At 41.5% G+C, this 12,660-nt stretch overlaps 2 protein-coding genes across 9 annotated transcripts in view; one reads left to right on the forward strand and one right to left on the reverse strand.

Annotated features, from left to right (window-relative positions):
* IFT122 (intraflagellar transport 122) overlaps nucleotides 1-2,083 on the reverse strand; it is a 71,773-nt gene extending 69,690 nt beyond the window's left edge. For 3 of the 4 annotated variants that reach the window (XM_077857750.1, XM_077857749.1, XM_077857748.1), the window contains exon 1: nucleotides 1,927-2,082. In XM_077857750.1, the coding sequence (XP_077713876.1) occupies nucleotides 1,927-1,967 (41 nt within the window). In that variant the 5' untranslated portion in view covers nucleotides 1,968-2,082. Of the gene's footprint in view, nucleotides 1-1,926 lie in introns of all 4 variants that reach the window. The other variant, XM_077857751.1, reaches the window with a different exon arrangement.
* A 140-nt stretch (nucleotides 2,084-2,223) lies between these two features.
* On the forward strand, nucleotides 2,224-11,154 carry MBD4 (methyl-CpG binding domain 4, DNA glycosylase). Of its 5 annotated transcripts, none has more exons than XM_077857758.1 (8): nucleotides 2,224-2,539; nucleotides 4,211-4,441; nucleotides 5,052-5,893; nucleotides 8,216-8,290; nucleotides 8,368-8,502; nucleotides 9,109-9,258; nucleotides 9,744-9,847; nucleotides 10,755-11,154. In XM_077857758.1, the coding sequence occupies exons 1-8, from the start codon at nucleotides 2,442-2,444 to the stop codon at nucleotides 10,830-10,832; spliced, it is 1,713 nt and encodes a 570-aa protein (XP_077713884.1). In that variant the 5' UTR covers nucleotides 2,224-2,441; the 3' UTR covers nucleotides 10,833-11,154. The 5 variants fall into 5 exon arrangements, with proteins under 5 accessions (XP_077713884.1, XP_077713885.1, XP_077713887.1 ...); XM_077857759.1 differs by having other exon boundaries at nucleotides 8,219-8,290; XM_077857760.1 differs by having other exon boundaries at nucleotides 2,225-2,539; nucleotides 4,216-4,441.
* Nucleotides 11,155-12,660: the final 1,506 nt, after the last annotated feature.

Here is a 12,660-nt window from a genome sequence, read left to right on the forward strand (position 1 = left end):
ATAAACAGGGGCAGCTAGGGTGACTCAGTGGTTTAGCGCCGCCTTCAGCCCAGGGCCTGATCCTGGAGTCCTGGGATCGAGTCCCGGATCAAGTCCCCCATCAGGCTCCCTGCATGGAGCCTGCTTCTCTCTCTGCCTGTGTCTCTGCCCCTCTCTCTGTGTGTCTCTCATGAATAAATAAAATCTTAAAAAAAAAAAAAGATGCAAATAAACATGTTCCATTATATTGCTCGCCTGCTTCTTGCAGGCATTTGGGTTTGCAACCTCTGTAACATGAGGAAAAAAAATTTTTAAGGATTTATTTTTGTTTATTTATGCTAGAGAGAGAGAGAGAGAGAGAGGCAGAGACACAGGCAGAGGGAGAAGCAGGCTCCATGCAAGGAGCCCGACGGGGGACTCGGTCCCAGGACTCCAGGATCACGCCCTGGGCCAAATGCAGGCGCGAAACCGCTGAGCCACCCAGGGATCCCCAACATGAGGAAAAATTAAGGCAGTAGCTAACAGTATTGGCTTTGGAGTGAGAAAAAAGCTGGCTCCACCACTTACTTGCTGTGTGTGTGACCTTGGCGAATTAGTTACCCTCTCTCTGTGCTTCAGTTTTTAAGTAAAATAGAGGAACAGTACCTACCTCAGAGGGCTGTTGTAGAATGACAATGAGATAAAAGACACGAGGTTCTTACCCAGGAAGTGGCGTGTAGTAAGCATTAGCTATTACTAGTGCAGAGCACAGGCGAGAGAGAAACCATAATCGAAGGTAGCACTATAGAATATTCAGGATTTTAATGTGAGGAGAGGAGGAAAGAAGGCATGCTTTCTGCACGCAGAAATGACTAAGCAAAGACAAGAGAGGGAATGGCAAAGGTCCCATTCCAGTGGCCAAAACAGAGGCTGCATCATGAAGCTTGTAAAGATCAGCTAGGAAGATTTTCAAGGTCAGGTTGAGAGGAACTATCCAATAAGAACTATCCAATTTCCTAAAAGGTTTCATTGTAGGACGGTTTTAACTGATGAAAATCGAATAGGACATTAAAGGCACCCCGGGGGCTCAGGGGTTGAGCTTCTGCCTTTGGCTCCAGTCATGATCCCCAGGTTCTGGGATCGAGTCCCACATCAGGTTCCCCGCAGGGAGCCTGCTTCGCCCTCTGCCTGTGTCTCCACCTCTCTCTCTCTCTCATGAATAAATAAATAAAATCTTAAAAAAAAAAAAAAAAGACATAGGACATTAACATCGACTCCTGAGACGAGAAAGTCATTCTCTTTTGATTCTGGTTCCAAGCTTCTGATGCTTTTCACCTCAAGCACCCCTCGGACCTCGCTGGCTAAGCGCCCGGCTCTCCGGGACACACCAGAGGCCGGAAGGCGTCCCAGCCACCGTCTCGCGCTACAACCTATCACCACCGTTTTTGTTTCTCCCAACTCTGAGTGTCCATGTATCTCACAGCAAGTGATACGAAGCAATAAAGTTTCTTTCCTTGTAAAACCATGAAGTGTGCACAATCACAATTGAGTGAACATCGGTGATACGTGGGAGAAAAACGCCAAGTAACCAAGAGCTTGGGTCCTACATGCATGTGGCAAAAAATCGTGACGCTTTTGAGAAACCTTGTCACGGGAAATAAGATGAAGCCGGGATGGATTCCGACAGGCCCAGACTGTGATTCAGTGTAAAATCGCCTCCACCGGCCACAGCCTCACGAGTCGTACAGCCCCCACCCCCACCCCCGCCGCTCCCTCTCCAGGCCTCAGTTTCTCCATCCGCAAAGGGGTAGGAGGGCCACCCTGCAGTCGCTCAGACCCGAGGTTCAGGGCCCTCAGCCCAGGCCGCGGGCCCGTTGCCTCTGGCAACCACGGGGGTTCCCGCAATGGTTCCCGCCAACCCCGCCAGCGCTCAGCCTCCCGCGCCTCCCGGACTACCCCGCTCCTCACCACAGCTCGGCTTTATCCCTCCACGTCAACACGGCCCTCATCGCGGCTTCCCTCACGCCTCAGGCCCCTCCTCCCGCCTCAGCAACAGGCCCCTTTGGTTACCTGCGCTACCCCTAGCAACGCACATGCGCAGTGAGCCTCGTGGGGCTCGGCCGAATTCCGAGTGCGCAGGCCTAAAAGGCAGGGCTAGGAAAGGCGCAAAAGCCGAGACCGCAAGGAGCGCAAGGGGAGTCTGCGCAACGAGGGCGCGCGCGACTGGCCGGAGAGGGCGGGGGGCGGTACGTCATCCGCGACGAAGGATTTGATTGGCTGAACCGTGGAAATGGCGGCCTGGCCGAGGGGCGGCTGAGGGGCGGCTGAGGAGCCGCGGTGGAGCCTGACGGGCTTCCCCACCTTCCGCTCTTGGTTTCAGCCTAGTGCTCTGAACTGAAGGAGTTCTGCTTCTGAGTCCACTGTGCTCCGAGGGCGTGGCAGCTTCTCGGCCCGTTGCTGCCGTTGAAGCCCCCTTGAAGGGCATGGCTGGGATGGAGAGTGCGAGCCTGGGGGACTGCGGAGCTGCCCCCTCGGTCACCTCCCCTGAGCGCTTGGCCCCAGACCGGCCCTGGGACCTCCGGCAAGTGATGGTCCCTTTCGGGACTCCTTTTCACCATCTGTAAAATGGGAGCGGGGGGAGGGTGGGTAGAAGGCGGGTGGGCCTCGACAGATCTTGAGATCTGTCAGGGTTAGTTACCCGGAGCTTTGGCTGTAGCTCAGGACCTCTTCCAGGGGGTTCAGCCCCGGAGTGCAGTTCCTTCGTTAGCCGGGGTGACGAGGGAGCTTTTGTGCTCGGGGAGCAAGGAGAGGTCAGCTTGGATTGGAGGATCCTGGGAAGACCTTGGAGATGTCATGTTACGCAGCCCATGGTGCCCACAAAATGGATCCTATAGGGAGTTACAGGGGCGCCCGGTGGCTCAGTTGGGGTCACGCGTCTGCCTTCAGCTCAGGGCATGATTCCAGAGTCCTGGGATCGAGCCCCGCATGGGGCTTCCTGCTCTGCTGTTGGCCCTGCTTGAGCTTCCCGCCCCCCGCCAAGTAAATAAATAGAAAAGTCTTTAAAAAGGGGGGGAAAAAAGTTAAAGATAGCCACAGTCTTGTTTCGAATACAGTACTTGTATATGTGGGATAAGGGGCTGAGATGATTTATCTTTTTTTTCAAAATTTAATCCTCAGAATTACCTTAAAAAAAAGTATTACCTCCTTTTTACAGATGCAACAAGAAGACATTTAGAGGTTAAGGAACTTGCTCTTGGACACATAGCTAGCAAATGATAGAGTTGCAATTTAAACCCAGTCTGTTGACTTTTAAAGTTTCTCCTGTTTTCACCAGGCTTCAGTTTCCTTGTTCCTAAAATGTGAACTACATAATTTCTTAAGATCCACCCAGTTCCCCAAAATTAACCTCAAATTACTTCAGAAGAAGTAATTCTAGAATTAGAATCATTAGAAGTGATTCAAATTCTAGCCACTAGCTCTTGCTTAGTTTCCCTATTCATAGAAAAGAAGTTGGGTTAGATATCTCTATAGACCCATCCAACTTTCAAAATGTGATTTAGTGATTAGGATACATACTACTGAAGTTTTGAATGATATTACAGGGGGAGAAGTAGTAGACCAAGATTTAGTGGAGCCAGGTTCTGCTATCAATTTTGCAAGTAACTTAAATCTTCCTGTCACTCAATTTTGTTAATAAAATTAGAGTAACTTTTGTCCTACCTACCACACAAGGTTATCATGAGAGTAGAAGAGATTTGAAGACTCTAACCAGAAAGTATTTACCTTTTTGTTACAACCTCCAAAGAAGAAAGTAATAGACACTCTCCCCCAGAAGACTGCAGATATATATAAAATTTTTACCTCACTTATTTGGGGAGAAGGAGGGTGTCTCATTGACTTTTAAGCAGTTCTGTTGATCCCAGGTTATGAGCTCACCTGTTGGTTCATATTTTTAAATTTATGCCAAATGTCACCAGAAATTTATGTATAATAGCCCTATTCAGTGATTAACAGCAATAAAAAGTTTCTAGGGAATAGCTTGAGCTTTTTTCATTGTGCAGAGACTTCCAACCCTAAATAAGCCATGTTGGAGGACAGGAAGATACATAGCAGAAGACTGTACATGCTGACTTTAATCTCTCCTGTAGTCTAAATAGTCCATATGGTTCCTGCTCTGCCATGGATTGAAATTGAATAAGTAGAGGAAAATAAATTTTAAATGAGCTAATCACTCCGACTTTGTTTTTTTCAGTGAAGAAGTTGGTGCTCTGGGATCAGAAAGAGTGGGAGAAGATGAGAAACAAGTGCTGATAAAAAGCAACAGTGAGTGTAATCCCCTGCTGCAAGCATCCATGGTTTCTGCTCAGACTGGTGATACTACAATAACCGAATGCCATAAGACTGTCCCATGTGGATGGGAAAGAGTTGTGAAGCAAAGGTTATCAGGGAAAACAGCAGGAAGATATGATGTGTATTTTATCAGGTGAGTATTGCAAGGTGGTACAGATAGTACAGCCAAATCATTTTATCTAGATAGGTAGTAGGAAAGCATCACAGGAATCTTGGCTTTTTTCTATTCTTTTTTTTTTTTTTTTTTTTTTAAGAATAAAATCTTAAATAAAATTATTTATTCAGGAGAGACAGAGAGAGAGAGAGAGAGAAAGAGATGCAGAGACACAGACAGAGGGAGAAGCAGGCCGGGATCAGGTGCCGGGCTGGAGGTGGCGCTAAATCGCTGAGCCACCCAGGCTGCCCTGGCTTTTTTCTATTCTTACCAAAAAACTATTATAGAATCTATTCCTTGAGTGTTACCAGTTAGTTATATCAAGTGATTTGGGGACATGTATACATCTTCTACTGCAAATGGTTGCCCTTAAACTTGTAAATTTGTAAATAATTGTAAAATTATTTTATACTATCACAGAGGAAACTATTTAAAAGTACCACTTTATCACTTTAAAAAAAAAATTCAAATGACAAATACCCATGGAGACATTTGGAAATTATTAATTAAAATCTGAAATGTGGTCCAATTCTTTTTAAAAGTCACTTTTATTTACTAGCAATAAGTTTTCTTTAATATCATTTTCTAGCCCACAAGGACTGAAGTTCAGATCCAAAAGTTCACTTGCTAAATATCTTCACAAAAATGAAGAGACTTCTCTTACACCAGAAGATTTTGATTTTAGTGTTCTTTCTAAAAGGGGCAGCCTCAAGTCCAGATATAAAGACTGCAGGCTAGCACCCGTGACATGCCAAATGCAAAATGAAAGTAACAGTTCAAACCGGAACCTCAGGACACGAAGCAGGTGGAAAAAAGATGTCTTTCCTCTACCAAGTGGTAGTTTGGAATTGCAAAAGAGCAGAAGGCTGTCTAATTCTAAAGAAGACGAAGGTGTTAATGATGTTGACTCCAGAAAAGTTAGAAAGTCCAAAGGAAAGGTGACTGTTTTGAAAGAAATTCAAATTAAGAAAACTAAAACAAGGTGCCGGAAGGGTCCTCCAGATTCTACTCAAAGTAATAAGAAAAGAAAATCTGAGTATAAAAAGGCAGATACTGAAAGTGAACCTGTTGCACGAGAAAGTCGGCTTGATAAAACACTCTCCATTTCTGATGCTGGAGCAAGCAACAAGACCCTCACTGTGTCTAATGAAGAAAAGAGACTTGTAAAAGAACAATCATTGAGTTCAGGATCAAATTTTTGCTTTGAACAAATAACTTCTGGCTTTATAAACAAATTATGTTCAACCGAAGAAGCAGAACACAACAGGAAATGTCAGGAAACCTTTTTAGAATCTGAGGAAATAAAATCAAAAGTAGAAGTTGGGGAAAGGAAGGAACATTTGCATACTGACATTTTAAAATGTGGCTCTGAAATGGACAACAGCTGCTCACAAACTGAGAAAGATTCTGTTTCTGTGAAAATATGTCAAGGTATTCAGAGCACTAAAGCTGCTAATGAATGTGTGATAAGTTTATACTTCCAGATACTAGGTTTTATGTCTCTACTGTTAGGATGTGGGAACAGAATGAAGACATAGAACCAAATATCTAATACATTCTACCAATTGATCCTAGTACCTTATTTAACCAATCTTTAAACCCTTTGCTACAACATAGAGGGAATTGGCTGCCTACTACCTTGATACTCCCAGCTAAGGAGAAGTGTGCCATTTATAGCTGCTACCATCTCTCCCTGGTGTGACAGCTGGGACTCTTCTCAACAGTGCTTTCTCTTCCCATTTTCTTTCCAACCAGTAATAATATTATGCCTTTAGGAAAAATGAAAGGCTTCACTTGTGAAAAGGTTTGAGGAAGACTCCTTTTAATGTATAAACTGGTTGAGAATATTCAGTGTCTACTCTTTTGCACCACTCCCATTTTTATTCCTGATGTATGACTTCCAATTTCATTTTGTACATATCATAGTCATTTTTATCTTCTATTATAATGTAATGCTTCTCTAAAGTGTTTTAGAGCTCTAAATAATTCAAAACTAATCACATAGTTCATCTATTATTTGTAATATGCTCTTAATACAGAGTTTGGAGCTTAGCAGTTTTGCCTTTATAATACCTCAGTGAATAAAAAATAAAAAGAAGTCCTTTGAGCAGCCCTGTATTATTCATTATGCCATTATGGTATAATGAATAACTCCTTTAAAAAAGAAGAAGAATTTTACTTAAAGTCATGTTGGGAGCCAGGGAAAATTGGTGGAGCAAGGGGTTAGACTTGATTCCTGTTCTCTGTCCCACTCATGATTTTATGTTTTTGTTGTGACTGGAATTCCTTTCCCTTTAATGGAACATGACCTTATATACCTAGGAACTGCTTAAGAACTCAAGTCTGTCCTTTAAATACTTTAAGCTTCTTAGAGTTTTGAGGTTTGTGTAGCTTTATAGTGGGCAAATAAAATATTAAAAACATACTTTTGTGACCAAAATGGAAGTATCCTATTCATCCTATACATAAAGAAGTTCTCAACACAAGATGAAGTACGCTTAGTTTTGTCCAGTGGAATTGTAAACACTTTCCCATTGGCTTAGTTGGAAATTGCCAGGGAAACTGAGCTTCAGTCTCCTAGTAACAAAAGACACTCGTTAATAATTATTTATAGGAATCCACAGAAGAAATTATCAGGTAACTAGTAAAAGCAGTTTCCTTTATTCTCTTCTTTTCCTTTCTACTAGGCTTTGCCTGTTTGAACGAGAATAGCAAAAAAGACAGCTGATTATCTGGAAAGCTGGATGCCTATCCCAATCTGTAGTCAGTCCCACTCTCATTTTGGGATTATTGTTTAATTTCTAAGCCTTAGTTTGTTTATCTGTAAAATAGAGGTTATAATCCTCACCAGTCTAGTTTTTCATATCAAGAATATTGCAAAGTAAAATGAGAAGTGAAAAAGATGGCTTCACACTATACAAATGCAAGGTATTATTAACTGACATTCAAATTTAGAGGGTAAGGCTTTGGAGGGTATTAAATGTGATTTTAGAAACTTGGGAAGCCTGATAATGCTGGTCAAATAGTCTTTGTTACATTAACTGAACTTCTGAGTAGATCATGTTCTCAGTATTCCAACGTCCAAATCTTAGGTTTTTTGGAAAGCTCTGTTTCGTCTGTGTCCTTTTTTGTTTTTTTGTTAAGTGTAAAAGCATTCACTGCAGAAATTTTGGAAAATATAGAAAATTAAGGGAGAAAAGAAAGATTAGCAACAACCATTATACCATTTTGGTTTATTTCACTCTGTATTTTTTTTTAATTGGGATCATATATAGAATATTGTTTTTGCACTTAAAAGTTAAGTGGGAGAAAATATGCATGATGTAGTCTCAAAATGTTTTAATGACCACATTGTACAAACGTGTCATAATTTAAAGTATTCCATATTATTTCTAATTTTTCAGTACTAGGAACTCTGAACATAAATCACAGAGTACTAGTGTAACAGAGTGGTTAAAGTTATGGACTCAGAAGCCTGGATTTGAATTTTAGCTCAGACACTAGCTGTGGAACCCTGGCCACGTTACTTAATTTTTTTTTTCCACGTTACTTAATTTATCTTTACTCAATGTCCTTATCTGTGAGGCGAAAGTAAACTGTACCTAGCTTGTAGGTCATTAGTAGGATTGAGCTGGTTAATTTTTGTAAAGTGCTTAGAATAGTGCCTGGCAGGTAGTGTGTTATTTGCACCCCTGAATATTTCTCTAGGCTAAGCCATAGCTTCTATAAACAATGTTCATTATTCTTTTTCAGAAGATACCATTCCACGGACACAAATAGAAAAAAGGAAAACAAGCCTATATTTTTCCAGCAAATATAACAAAGAAGGTATCCCTTTCCCAATCAGAAAATCAGATTTTAAATCTGTTTCAGGTGTGCAGCTCTGATGTGGTGTGTTTGTTTAGTTATTAGCCCCCCACGACGCAAAGCTTTTAAGAAGTGGACACCTCCCCGGTCACCTTTTAATCTCGTGCAAGAAACACTTTTCCACGATCCATGGAAGCTCCTCATTGCTACCATATTCCTCAATCGGACCTCAGGTTTGTAGATTATTTTAATCTTTATTTCAGAGACAGTATAATGGGGAGAAAGAGCACTGGATTCATTAGGAGGTCTGAGTTCAAGTTTAAGTTTGACTCTATGTGACCTCAGCCAAGGACTTCTCCTTTCAGCGCTCAAACTCTTCACCTATGAAGAGGTTAAACTAGATACATCCAGAGCCTTTTTAGCACTATTGGCATTTATTTTCTACTTGCAAATTAGTTTCTTCGGTCAGCCGTGAAAACCAGTTACTTAACATTCCTCCACCCTCTGCCGTGTGTAAAAGCATTTCTTTTTCATTGAGTACTTTCTTTAATGCCATTGGCACTTTGTATTCTTTATGCTTTTATACTAGTTATCTGATGACTGGATTATTTGAAAACTAATAATCAGGCAAGGCTCAGTATCTATATGATTTAGCCTATTAGCCAAATAACCAATAATGTTAGCTTTTGACTCTGAAGGTGGTCACCAATTCAGGTAATGGCTTCTCATCAGAGGTTTAAAAAGAAAACCCTCTATATGAGATTTCTAGATGAGGAAGTACCTGAACTTAAAAACAATCCATCCGGAGGCTTGTAATCACAGTTACTTTTACTTCCCAGGCAAAATGGCAATCCCTGTGCTCTGGGAGTTTCTAGAGAAGTACCCTTCTGCTGAAGTAGCAAGAACTGCAGATTGGAGAGATGTATCAGAACTCCTTAAACCACTTGGTCTCTACGATCTTCGAGCAAAAACCATTATCAAGTTCTCAGGTACTTTTCCTTTATGCCCAAAGGAAAGAACATACACTGTGCCTATTTAAGAGAGCCACACCTTAAACTTTAATGGCCTCGAATACTACATTAATAGAGGTTATTCAGCTCAAGCACTGAAGGCATTTAAAAACAGTCCACTTGCCCCAAACCACAGTCTTTCATTGACCCAAGCAATAAATCTTTGCCCAACACTGCGGCCATCTTGGCAGGATTAGGGGAAGCAGTGAAGCAGAAAGCCCCCTTGACCTTAAGGTCTTTGCCTCTTGTCTAGTTAGCACAGCCCAAAATAATATTGGGTAATAAGTGGCAGGTGAGAGATTCAGATGGGTGCTGCAGGAATTCAGAAGAAAGAACCATCAGAACTGGGGTTGTTAGGAAAGATTTTTTGCTGCTGTTGTCACCATCCAGCTCTGCATCTCCACATATTTAGGGAAAGTATCTTTCTAGAGGTTGACCTGCTACGTGAGGTGTTGTATTTTCAGATGAATATCTAACAAAGCAGTGGAGGTATCCGATTGAGCTTCATGGGATTGGCAAATATGGCAATGACTCTTACCGAATTTTTTGCATCAATGAGTGGAAGCAGGTAAGGCCTACTCTCAGCTGTATGTCCAACACATTTTGTCTGGGAGGCAAAACAAGTCCATCCTTATAACTAAAACTATTTCTTGGGCACATGTACTATCACCATCACAACAAGTTTTGTTCCAAGCTTGAGGGGCAAATGGTGGCATGGGGCTATTGGCAACAGCAAGAGAGGATCCATAGACACTCCCAACTCCATAAAGACTCCTTGGTTTGGCCTCTGACTGACCACTAGCCCTGTGCGGTTATTCTCATTCATGCATAGTCTAAGCCTGACGTGGTTCTCCTGTCACAGTCCTACTAGCCTTCAGAAATATACCACTGAAGGAAAACAGCAGGTTTGGGTTTGGAATGTATGCTTGTTGTATTTCTCCTACTGGTCTCAGACTGGTTTTGTGGTCAATGGGCCCTACTTTAGCTACCCAGTCAATTGGGTATGCCATGCCCACGGCTAACCAGGAGGCGTCCTGGCAGCTGGCGGGTACTGCCAGGTGGCCTGGTACACTGCCCTCTTGGTCCGTGACTTGCCCTAAAGCATTCAGCCAGCAGGTCTGGCGAAACCCATCCCTGCTCCACCATTTATTGTGACCTGAGTAATCCATGTAATTCTCAGGTCTATAACTTCCTTCTGGAAAATGGTATATTAATACCTGACTCATGTTATCACCACCCTGCGTGGTATGTCATGGTGAAGATCAGTACTGAATTGGAAAGTATTTTGTGAAAGATTACCTTAATGTAAGATACAATTTTAAGCATTCATGAATACAGTTAGGTTGAAGGTTCTAATTTTCAGGTATGGGCTATCATATTGTTGATATATTGTTCCCCTCCCATACCTTTAAAAAATGTATTTCTGACAAACTTAGATAAGGCCTCTATCTCCTAATGTGTTATATTTCTTCCAGGTACACCCTGAAGACCATAAGTTAAATAAATATCATGACTGGCTTTGGGAAAATCATGAAAAATTAAGTCTGTCTTAAAATTCTCTGAAATTTTCAAACTCATTTTCTGTACGTTACTTTGCATTTGATTCTTAAGAGCTCCATTAAGTACAACCAACTGGATTTAATTAGTCCAACTGGAAACATAATGCAGGTTTTCTTAATATCTATAAAGCTGCTAGATCTTTGCTACTGAACGTACTAGGACATGTTTTGAGTTTTTTTTTTTTAATAAATTGTTAAATAAAAATAAATAAATAAATAAAAATAAATAAATAAAAATAAATTGTTATTTGACAAAAATCCTAAAAATGTAAATGTCTTTTCCAATAATAAAATGTGATCTGATGTTGAAAAAAAACTTTCGTAAACTCTCAATAATACAAAGCAGATTTCTATCAATGTTTCTTTTTTTTTTCTTTTTAAGATTTTTAATTTATTCACTCATGACAGACACAGAGAGAGAGAGAGGCAGAGACACAGGCAGAGGCCTCATTCAGGGAGCCTGACGTGGGACTTGATCCCGGGTCTCCAGGATCACACCCCGGGCTGAAGGTGGCCCTAAACCTCTGAGCCACCGGGGCTGCCGTCTATTGATGTTTCTTAAGGAAAGATTAGACTTTCTGTTCTCTTTCTATAAAAATCCAATAACACAGTTGTTACATAAGATGCAAAGAGTTTGCAGCCAAATATGTAGGAAAAGATATTACAGGGTATATTAGGCACTTAATATTTTTACTAAAAAAAAGATGACAGGTTCTTTCGTCATCATGTGTACTTGATGGTTCTGTGCTGGCTTTTAGGAATTAGAGATTTGACCCCAGCATCCATTTGATAATCTGTGAATATCTACCTGCAGCTTTGTTTCAGAGTATCAGCTTCTGGCTCATGCATTTTACCTTGACCCTATTGTGAAAGCTCAAACATTTACCCATCTCTTATCTCCAACTGGAGGACAGGACATTTTAAGTATTGTGCCCCCCCCCCTTTTTTTTTTTAAGATTTTATTCATTTATTTGAGAGAGAACACAAATGAGTGGGAGGGGCAGAGGGAGAAGGAGAAGCAGGCTTCCCACGGAGCAGGGAGCCCAATGTGGGGCTATATCCTGAGACCTCCAGATCTTGACCTGAGGCAAAGGCAGACACTTAACTGACTGAGCCACCCAGGCCGCCCCTTGTGCCATCTTTAATAGAGGTACTGTAATGTAGCTCAAATACTGAAACATTTATCTTAGAAAGAACTCACCAAACAATAACAAGAAATCCCAAGTTAAGTCTCAAGTACCAATTGCCATTTTAGGGTATAATTGGAAAATTAAATTGACTGAATAAATGAAAAACAAGTTGTTAGGGAAACTACCTTTGTTGTAGGGTGGAGTGTACAGTGGGGCTAGTTGATTGTTTCCACTTTCATGAACTAGTTTGTTTTTAGAGAGAGAATGGATTTTGACCAGAGAATGGGAAAACTGGCCACATCCCCCCTCAAGGCAAACATCCACTTTATAACATCCCATTATGTCTTTATTTAACAATCCTCAAAATATTATTTACTAAATGCAAAGCTCCGTTCTGGGGAAGGACACAAAGATAATACAATTCAGTGAAGGGTGGTACCTTATGCAGAGTGAGCACTCAAGTGCCTGTTTTTTAAACTTCGCTTATTGGGACAAAATTCACAATGTAAAATTCATCATTCAATCGTGTTTAAAGTATACAACTAAATGGTTTTTAGTACACTCACAATGTTCTGCAGCCAACATCACTAACTCTAAAACATTTCCAACACGTTGAGAAACCCCATGCATGTTAGCAGTCAAACCCAAAGCCACACGACTCACCTCTCTCCAGCCCCTGGCAATTAGCAATC

Source organism: Canis aureus, chromosome 19, assembly GCF_053574225.1.
Source record: "Canis aureus isolate CA01 chromosome 19, VMU_Caureus_v.1.0, whole genome shotgun sequence".
Taxonomy (NCBI): Eukaryota; Metazoa; Chordata; class Mammalia; order Carnivora; family Canidae; genus Canis; species Canis aureus.

What these genes read in the sequence shown, in the direction of transcription:
- MBD4 (XM_077857758.1), top strand. Translation starts at nt 2,442, where the DNA reads ATGGCTGGGATGGAGAGTGCGAGCCTGGGGGACTGCGGAGCTGCCCCC. An exon ending in CAGCAAATATAACAAAGAAG is followed by an intron (nt 8,291 to 8,367) that starts GTATCCCTTTCC and finishes GTGTTTGTTTAG; the next exon opens with TTATTAGCCCCCCACGACGC. An exon ending in AACCATTATCAAGTTCTCAG is followed by an intron (nt 9,259 to 9,743) that starts GTACTTTTCCTT and finishes TTGTATTTTCAG; the next exon opens with ATGAATATCTAACAAAGCAG.